At 36.4% G+C, this 10503-nt stretch overlaps 1 protein-coding gene across 1 annotated transcript; it reads left to right on the top strand.

Moving 5' to 3' along the window:
* The first annotated feature begins 224 nt into the window (after nucleotides 1–224).
* On the top strand, nucleotides 225–8421 carry dpf2l (D4, zinc and double PHD fingers family 2, like). The gene is made up of 11 exons (XM_062999950.1): nucleotides 225–284; nucleotides 2016–2176; nucleotides 2251–2358; nucleotides 2467–2663; nucleotides 3168–3257; nucleotides 3704–3785; nucleotides 3867–3998; nucleotides 4136–4267; nucleotides 5589–5701; nucleotides 5822–5903; nucleotides 7716–8421. Exons 1-11 carry the CDS (start codon nucleotides 253–255, stop codon nucleotides 7793–7795), a joined length of 1209 nt encoding a protein of 402 aa, XP_062856020.1. The 5' UTR covers nucleotides 225–252; the 3' UTR covers nucleotides 7796–8421.
* Nucleotides 8422–10503: the final 2082 nt, after the last annotated feature.

Genomic DNA, 10503 nt, shown 5'->3' with positions numbered 1-10503 from the left:
AATGCTTGTAAAACCAGAGAAAACGTTGTAAATGTGGTATGATTTTAGCACAAAAGGGGAGAAGCAATCACTACTGGTGTTTCACTGCAGTGGGGGTTTAGATAAGTACCACATTAGCATATTTAAAGATTAAGCAGCACAGCCAGAAAAAGTGATTGTAATTGAAAAGGGTTTCGTGGGGGTGCGCGCAGCTGCTACAGTTACTACACTGCGCATGCGCAGAAGCATCATTTCGACCATTACAACAAAAAAATGGCGGCGGCCGTTGAGAATGTTGTTAAAGTGTAAGTTGGTTTTACATTTTTTTAAATATCAGTTCTCGAAATATTTCTTGTCTATCAATATCTGGTAATCAGACAGTTTATTTTTATGTTACCGTAAGAAAGTTGGATGTGGATAATAGAGAAAGTGGTTACCTAAAGTTATTGATTTAAGCAGACATGCTAACCGTCTCCATTCATTGTTTTTACAGAGATATTAGGTGTATAATTAATAATTAATTTTACTTTTTTCTTCATCATTGATCGTTATTAGCAATTATTTATTATAAACGCCCTTTACAAACAAATGCAGTAGTGCGTGCTTCACGCTTTTAGGTATAATAGTTCAGGCTATTGTTTGTAGTAGTTTCACAATACATCGTTAAAATGTGGTTTATATTATAAACAAATGATTAAATAAATAATATAAACAAATGTTTAAATGCCACAGACATTATTTTATAAAACAAAAGTAAATTAAATAAAAAAACTGGTTAGACATTGTATGTAACATGTACATTGAATACTCTCAGTGTAACAAAAGCTGCACTGCACATCTGTGTTCAGTTTCAAATACTTAAGCCCCGTTCACTACTAACTACACTAAATATTGCTGCTTGTCTGTTTGTTGGACAAAATAAGCTGTTAACACCAGTATTTTACCAATTTGGGGCATTTATGCAGCATGTGTAATCCATCATGGCTCCACATGGCGAAAGGTTGTCTGTAAAGGTACGAAACCAAATAGAATAGGATACAAAAACATTGGTAAGCTTCTAATCATAAGCCAAAACATAGTGGCTTTAGTTAGTAGGACAGTTAGTTAGTTAGTAGGATCAGATAAACCACACTACAAGTAACTTAAGGTGCAGTGGCCATCCCCAAAAGATGCACAGTTTGCTATTTGCACAATATTAAACTACAATGGACCAGTGCCTCCAATTTAGAACAGGATCTATACACAGAAATAAGTCTTTCTGTGAGTGTTTAGATAGTATGCTGATTTTTACATAAATTCAACATGTATGGATGGCGGCCAAAAAGAAAGCCATTACTAACAAATCGGCATAAAACTGCAAGACTAAAATCTGCTTAGGAACATGAAACGAAGCCAGCACATTCTCTGCTCTTATAAAACAAAAAGATTAACCTGTGAAACATGGGTGAGGTAGTGTGTAATATGGGGCTGTATGAGTTCAGCGGGTGTGGGGGAAATGAAATTTATAGATGGCATCATGAATGCTATGGTGTACACAAAAATAACGAATTAAAAGACAATTCTCACTCTCAAAACTCTAGGCAAGAAAGAAATGTTCCAACGTTACAGTCATCCCTATCCCAAAATAACAAAGAGCTGAAAAATAATGGCGGAATATCTTTAGACAGATTTGTGCTTCACTTTTTCTGACCCATAATTGCAGCTGCTGTTCTACAAAACTATTCAAACCATTTAGTAAAAAGTTATACTGACTTTTAATAATAATAATACGATTCCTTTATTGATCCCCATGGGGAAAATTTGTTTTGTTGTTTGTTTTAATGTATGAGCTCTTCATGACAGTTTAACCAGTAAAACGTTTATGTTTAATAAACTATTTGGATTTAATGATTGTGTTTTTAAATAAAAAAAATTTAATTGAATTTAAATGTAACTTTGTAATTTTCAAACATGGTAGTAATGTTTAATGGTGTGTATACTGTGTATGTGTATAAAGGAACTATTATTTATTATTAAAATACTAATGTATACCATAGAATGGGGGAGCAGTACTACAAAGATGCCATGGAGCAGTGCCACAACTACAATGCTCGACTCTGTGCAGAAAGAAGCATCCTTATGCCCTTTCTTGACTCCCAGACTGGAGTGGCTCAGAGCAACTGTTACATCTGGATGGAGAAAAGACACAGGAGTGCAGGTTTGTGATTTTTCCTATCACCTTAACCTATTTGTTCTTAATGTTTTCTTACTACATATTTTGTTCCTGATTAGGCGTTGGACCAGGTCAACTATATACATATCCAGCTCGTCGTTGGAGAAAGAAGAGAAGGGCGCATCCACCAGAAGATCCTGCTTTGGTTTTGCCTCCACTTAAAGCAGGTAATTACTAGATTATGTGGTTCATCTTAGCATCTCAGCTTCTTTGGTTGCCAATTGGAAACTTAGTGGTTCATATCTCTAAAACTTCTCTTGTCTTCTGTCTCAAAGCTGATGTGGAATTAGGATTAAAGAAAGATGGATTGGGACCACTGGATGGCAGCAGCCTGGAGGCTCTGCTGAAAGGAGAGCCGCTGGATAAGAGAGTTGCACCAGAACTCAGAGGACCGGAGGAGGACCCAGCTGTTGCGGACATTACAGGAGCCACTGGGGCCAGCACCCACAGTGGATCCACACGTGCCAGAAAGGTACCCACAATGCATTGTTCTGGTACTAAGAACCAGAAGTCTTGTGGTTACCAGTAAATTATAGTGTTTACTGGTCTGATCCACAAAATCTAAAGAAAAACATACAAACTTTATTTCCAGACAAGATGTGACATTTTGTAAAATGCAATAAAAAGAAGCAGCTGTGATTATTTCATTTGCTTGAAGCTTTAATTAACTGACAATAGTAGAAATAAAAGCTTAGAAGTCTTCAGTGATCAATTGCCTAATGCAGACTAAGAAGACTGAATCTTCTTCCTCTTGTTATTATTATTATTAGTGTTTTAGTCTGACCTTCTTCACCCCAGACATAGCCGGTCGTGTCTGTGTAGACACCCAGTTGGCTAATAGCATAGCATTTATCTTGATTATTTTGTACATGTGAACATAAACAATATTAAGTAATTAAGTGTTATTAATAAGTGATTGTGTTACCAGGCATTTTTGCATACATTTAGCTTTGAGTTCTTTATCATCTGTTCTCAGAGAATCTTAGATCCAGAAGATTATCTGGATGACCTGGACGATGAAGACTTTGAAGAGGAGACCCCAAAAAGACGGAAAGGAAAGTCCAAGGTAGATTGGACTGACACACTTTTTTTCTGGATTTTCCTCCTTTATATCCCAATCTAGTCATGACCTATTCTCGATTGAGAATCTGCTGCTGCTTGCGCAACTCCCAATCAGAATCAAGGATAGTCGGATAGACACAACGTCTCTGACCTGTGTCCAATTTGCTGCCACATTTTATCACCTTCCAATGTTCCCACACAAGCCATATCGCGTACAGAGAGCCACGCTAAGCTTCATGTGATTCCCCCTACACACGCAGTGGGAAGAGACCCCGTCTGACCTTTCCCACTCAAACACAGCCTACTGTGAGATACGAGCTCGCAAGTTCAAACACTGGAGTGGTGTGCTAGTGCTAACGTAGCGGCACCCATACTGACACACTTAAGTTGAATTACAATTTGTTGATGAAGTGACTCTGGTGGTATTAATCTTACTGCTCTGTGTGTTAGGGTCGAGTGGGAAATGGGAAGAAAAAATCAGAAGCTGCCGCAGCAGCACTGGAAGATCGTGAAAAACCATATGCCTGTGACAGTGAGTTATATTCATAATGAACTGCTACATGTTTAGAAATGCTGCCCTTCAGAATTTTATACACAGTTGTCTTTTTTTTAGTCTGTGGTAAGCGTTATAAAAATCGACCTGGCCTGAGTTATCACTATACCCACTCTCACCTGGCTGAGGAAGAGGGAGAGGATAAAGAGGAGCCTGAGCCCCCTCCTCCTCCACCCCAACAAGAGACCAAGAGTAAGTTCTGTACATCATGTCAATCCTGATGAATACAACAGAAATGACTAATAAATGATAAATAATTATACATTGCATTTTTGTGTTTGTTTCTAACATGTAACACTAAGTCATAGTTAATTCTTTTTATTTTGAAGCCCCTAAGAAAGGTCCTAATGGTTTGGCAACACCAAATGATTACTGTGATTTCTGCTTGGGTGACTCTAACATGAACCAGAAGACCGGACAATCTGAGGAACTTGTGTCCTGCTCTGACTGTGGACGGTCAGGTAAGAAGTTTATCTCTCAAGCTAATTAGCTGAATTCCTGACAAAATGTTTAATAATAAAGGGTTAAAGTTACACCTCATTTAAGTACATAGATAGATACTGTATTGATCCAAAAGGAAGTTAAAGCCCCAGTAGCATGATACAACAATGAGTACACACTGTAAAGAATTACAATACAAAGGCAAAAACATACATAACAACCAAAACTGAGTGGCATATGATGGACAACTGTAGCAGCAAAGTTATAATGAATTAATGTGTATATACACATACACACACATACTTCTGGGTGCAATGCAGTAAAAACCACGAACAGGACGCCAATCAAACCCCCTCAGACATAGCCAATCATGCCTGTATGTAGACACCTGATCGGCTGATAGCACCACTGGGATTCAAATCCTGTATCCCAGCGGTTCTGGGCTTATGCGATTTACCGATGCACCATCTGAGTGCCTTTGATTTGATTCAGTTTGTCAAAAATATAGATAACATTTAACAGGTGTTTAGTGGAAGGGGGAAATTTGACAAAATCTAAATTTTCCTTTCAGAAGTAAGTACTAGGCCTGCGTAAGCCATGGTGTACTTATTGTTAAATTTAGGATATTCTACACAAATATTGAAATACAACATGAACCATGTAGTACACTACCTGTAGTATTTGTTATGCCTGTGTTCAGTTTTGCTTGCTTTGAGTTACTATGTAGTGCACACTACATAGTTTATTGTTGATTATTTTAAACATAATGGAGATGACTGGAGCCTTAATGTTTAATGGGAATTCGTTCACTAAGTGGTCAAGTCAAGTGTTAGAAGGTTTGTAATCAAATCCCTATACATATATATACATATATAGTGTGTAAAGCGAGGCAAGACGATGTTCCTCCAGGACAATGGTGCAACATTTTTAACATGCATCATATAAAAATGCACAGTACACAGAATGCCATAAAGTGCATAGACAATAAATACATTATAGACTGGTGCAGTCTACATACTTGTGACTGGCACACACCCAGTCTACTTGCGAAGTACCCAAGCTTCTCTAAGTGTGCACTAGGCTTTCATTGTTGTGGATTAAAATGTGATAAACCAAAGCTTTTGTGTTAAATTCTGGCACTTTTGTAACACCTTCAGTGTGAATTGGCATGGAATTTAAGCAAACCTAGGCTAATGGCCCTGTTTACCATATTTGTTTGTCTAGCCGCTAGCTCTTATTGAAATTTAATTAACACTCCAGTGTTTATGGCAAAAAACTGTGGCCAGTCTTTTGTCTGTTTTAGTATTTGCGACTTTATAAATATTTTTCTTTCTTTTACAGGTCATCCCTCCTGTCTGCAGTTTACAGCAGTAATGATGGCCGCAGTGAAAACATACCGGTGGCAATGCATTGAATGTAAATGCTGCAATGTCTGCGGTACATCCGAGAATGATGTAAGCTCAACGATTGACCAGAACGGAGCCTTCATTTCACACATGCAAATGTAAACATTAAGCAGCTGCCCTATTTCCTTACACATTTATGTTAATCCTGCTCTGATTGTGCTGATACAGGACCAACTGCTGTTCTGTGATGACTGTGATCGAGGATACCATATGTATTGTCTCACCCCACCCATGTCAGACCCCCCAGAAGGTAAATCAAACACACAATCAAACACACAATCAATCATACATAATCTTTTTTTATGATGGCTATATTTGTACATCCTTGACAAGGAAGAATATAGTTCCTTTAATAATTTGGGCTAGAGAGAGGTTTTGTTTGCCAAATATCAGTGATGCCACCACTAATTATATTCAGCACTGTTTTAAGTATATTTTGATGAACCATGTTTTATAAAAGAACTATTGTATAAGAAGTATTGTCTAAATATCTCATATAATAAACTAAATAAATACAATAAATTGTTTTCCCCCATACATATGTTCACACATTGCTTTTTGTACTAACGAGTACAAAAAGCAATGTGTGAATATATGTATGGGGGGGAAAACAAGTTTATGTTTTGATGTTTTAATTAATTAAAGTGAAATTAGAAATTACACTTTGGTATTAATTTTTCCTCTTTTTTTCTTTAACATACAATTTATATAGATATAGATTTTATGTAGGATTTTTTTTTTTTTTTTTTTTGTTCTTTTCTCCAATTACCCAATCAAATTTCTCCTCTACTGCTTTTGACTTCCACTCCTGACCGAGGAGGGCTGTGACTATCACACATCACCACAGACACGTGCAGTATCCAAAAGCTTCTTTTTACCTGCATGAGGCGGGTTCATATAAAGATCCGTTATCATGCATTAAGAGTCCAAACTCCACTATCCCAGGTATCTGTGCAGGTGCTATCAATCAGCCAGCAGAGGTCATAATTGCAGCAGTTATGAGGAATCCCCTGTAGCACTCCTCAGTTGAGCCAGTTATTGTCCGTATAGGTTCCCGGTCTGCTGGTAGCAGAGCTGAGATTCAAACTTGTGAGTCTGAGACTCCATCTTTAGCCAAATTCATTGATGATTACTGCAAGCAAGCAAAACTAAAGTACAAATATGCCAATGCACAGTAGAATTAGAAAGGGTCAGGCATGAGATACCAAACGTACATTAAGTTATGGATAAGCTTTATGGATTGGGTTTATAAAGTCCAGCAGTAGTACCCAAGCCTAGGCTCACTGTAAACAATACAAAAAAGTAAACATTTTACTTTAACTGTTATTCTTAAATATTAACATTACTTTGTTTATGGATAATAATTGTAGAAGCTATAAATGACCTAATACATTTGCATCATGAATCAATAAAAAAAAAAAAACTTGTTATACGAAGTCATAAATGAGTGAGAGTTTTAACATGAACCTGCAGGTTAACAGGCAGCATGTAGTAATTTTATTAAACCCTGCACATATGGATGAGTGTACATATGTTATTTAAAAAAATTAAAAAATATTTGGATTTTTTTGCCCCCTGCCTTAATTCAAAGACTGCTGATTACGATTTATTTACCTACCTTTGTTGGTTAAAGCTTTGACATAATTATTACTCCATTAGCCAGTTTAGTTGTAATAAACTGCTTGCTACTGACTTCCTTTGTTTAAAACATGCATTCTATATGCTACACTAGCTCTGGTCATGAATGTTCTTGTTACTGTTCAACATGCTAAGCTGCCTTGTTGACAGGAAACTGGGGCTGATGTTCTAATTAGTCGCTATAAGATTCAGATAACAGTTAATTGTTGGTTAGTGATTAAAAAAGTCCTGTTTTTAAATTGAATTAACTAAACCTAGATCAATGCTGCCGTCTGTGAAAATATTCAGCTGAGAATGTATGCAAATTGAATTGCCCTTAATCATTCAGGCTGGTTGTTTCTTGTTTGTGTTGCTTTGGCAGGATGTAATTAAGCACTCTGCTAGCACGTTTAGCATTAACACTTTTTGCATGTGTCGTACATAGGAAGTTGGAGTTGTCGTTTGTGTCTGGATCTTCTGAAGGACAAGGCTTCAATCTACCAAAGCCAGAATCCTACAGAGTAACAACATCAACTAAACTGTTCATAAACAACACTAGATTCCCATCATCTGTTTATACACACCCAGTAAAATGTTTTTACACTACTAGAACCTTGTAACCTCATTACACCAGTACGGTGGCACTGAGGAGGCTTAAAACTAAAAGTGAGATGGAGACATTTGACAGCTCAATGACCTTCACTTCACATCACTGTTACCATGTTCTTATGTGACACATTGCTATATATCTATATCTATATAGTGGTTGTTTCATTGAGCACACTAAAATGCAAAGGAAATTGATTATTGAAAAAAAGAAATCCTCACTAGTTCATATTTGAGCTGGTTTATTTTACAGCATACTTGTTACCAGTATATATTTTTTCTTGTGTTGTTTATAGTGCATGTTAAGAAAAGTACATTGCCTTTTTGACAAACTATGGTGCATTTTAGTATTTGACTTACACACTTGTTGTTAAACTTTTACTTGCAGATATCAGTGGTGCCAAGTTTCACAATCTTAAAAGTTTTGTCTACATTCCTTTAAGTATTTGAAGAATTGTTGAATATTGTATCGGTTAGTATTTGATATTGAATGTGACACCATCCATTTTTGTATTGCCTTTGCTCAATAAACTCATGTTACACAAGTGGTAATTGTTTTATAGTATAAATGTGCAGCTTTTATGGTCAAAACTTTGTGGAGATTTTACCGTGAGCTATTTTTTTTAGGAAAGCTTTTCACAAAAGATTTATGGCATTTAGCAGACACTGTTATCCAAAGTGACTTACAATTGGGATTGAATATAGTGCAAGCACCTGAGAGTTAAGGGCCTGGCTCAAGTGCCCAACTATGGTAATTTGGCAGTGTTGGGGGATTAAATCAGCAATCCTTTGATTACCAGTCAAGTTTCTTAATAGCTGAGTTACCACTGCCCAACAGGCCCTATTTGTGCCCATCCAACGTGGAACATTTGTGTGGTCAGGCACTGATGTTGAACAAGAAGGCCTGTGGATGGAGTCAGGGCTCTGTGCAGGCCACTTGCCCAACAAACTTGTCCAATCATGCCTTTATGCATCTAGGTTTGTGCACAAGAACATAGTCAAGCTGGAACAACAAGTTAAAGCGTAAACTTAAGATTTTATATTTCTGATTTTAGCCCATTAGCAATGGCATTGAAACAACTGAATTCACATATTAGAAAGGTTGGCCATATAGTGTATGTTGAAAAGCACTGTCACTACCATAATTAAGCATACTGGTACTCAATTGTCATGTTATGTAATGACATTTTACAAAGGGGGCAGCATTTAGTTATTGTACTTGGTAAGCCCAGTCGTCATTCATTATTTATTTATTTTTTTACTATATCATGATAGTTTTGGTTGGTCCAATGGAGGCAGGAATTCATTTTAAAACAGCAGCAGTTCTTAACAAGGTATCACACACTCCCCAGTTATTTTAATTTGTTTTTTTCCTTTGATTTGTGTTTGATTTTTGCCCCTTGGCCCTGTCTGTCTAGAATTTGATATGTTCTTTAAGTGTTCATGTGGGTTACCTTCATGTTTTCCTCACAGACTGGCTACTCTACATTGCCTTTTAGAAAACATAGGTAAGAATACAGTAAGTGTGTAGTGCCCAGTCCAATTATTACATTTTCATAATAAATGTTTAGTTGTTTAACTATAATCATTCTTTCACAAATAACCATGTGTTTTGAGTGTTAAGCAAAATCATAAAAACGTAATATTTTCTCCATCTTGTAAGGTCAGCAGCCAGTCGATTATTATAAATTATGCTACTAAGAAATAAAGCTCCCATAATTTAAAGATGGTGATGCCCAGGACCATGAACAGGCTAATGCTGTCCACCCCATCTTATTCTTATGATACCTCTATTTTACTTTCTTTCTTCTCTGTAGACTAATTGACTTCTTTAGAGGACACAGTACCTGTTAATTAGAAAATAGTAATTCATAATAATAATCCACATTACAAATGTATCATCAAATGTTTAGAAAATTTCTTAACAGTAAAAATACAAAACCAACAAACAAATATTATTCCAAAAACTTCTGGTACATCCTTTGGTACTTTTACTTGCTAAATGTCCATATAACAGGCTTTCGCAGGATAAGTACCTGATTAGCCCTAGCAACCAACCATGTAAAATCCAGTGATTTAAAAAAGTATTCTAATACACTTGCACTTAAAATAAGCAACACCTTCTGATAAGACAGTTACAGTGACATTTTACTTATTACATTTTCTGTAATTGTTGGTTTAAGAGATGTATGTGGAAAAACATGTCACAAAGCACCATCAGCCAATCAGCACTTAGCACAGTAGTAATTCACATGGCATTTGCAAACTAAGCCAACAAAATGTGGCTATGAACAAAAGATGGCAAAACACACAAACCATGTTTTCTTAAGTACTCTAAGCAAGGTCATTTAAATAAATCAAAAATGATGCTGATTACTCTCTACAGTTCTTATGATACCGCAATGGGTAAGTCACATGACTTAAGTCAACAGCACACATGATGTTCCAGTAAGCAAACCTTATCAAAATGAATAGATGCTAATGCTAACCACTTACCTCAGTTCCGCTCATAATGTCATGTAATCTGTCTTTTGTTTTACCAAACTATTTACAGGCAAACAGTACATATGGATCTGGAAATAGTTCAGAAGTACAAAATAAAAAAACACAAATTTGTTCTCATGACT

The sequence above is a fragment of the Trichomycterus rosablanca genome, chromosome 8 (genome assembly GCF_030014385.1).
Source record: "Trichomycterus rosablanca isolate fTriRos1 chromosome 8, fTriRos1.hap1, whole genome shotgun sequence".
NCBI lineage: Eukaryota > Metazoa > Chordata > Actinopteri > Siluriformes > Trichomycteridae > Trichomycterus > Trichomycterus rosablanca.
This window is presented reverse-complemented; position numbering and strand designations above follow the sequence as displayed.

Bases quoted from the DNA above. Each gene is read 5' to 3' on its own strand.
- dpf2l (XM_062999950.1), top strand. From the start codon at position 253: ATGGCGGCGGCCGTTGAGAATGTTGTTAAAGT. The intron at 2,359-2,466 runs GTAATTACTAGA...TCTGTCTCAAAG, and splicing joins TTTGCCTCCACTTAAAGCAG to CTGATGTGGAATTAGGATTA. The intron at 2,664-3,167 runs GTACCCACAATG...ATCTGTTCTCAG, and splicing joins GATCCACACGTGCCAGAAAG to AGAATCTTAGATCCAGAAGA.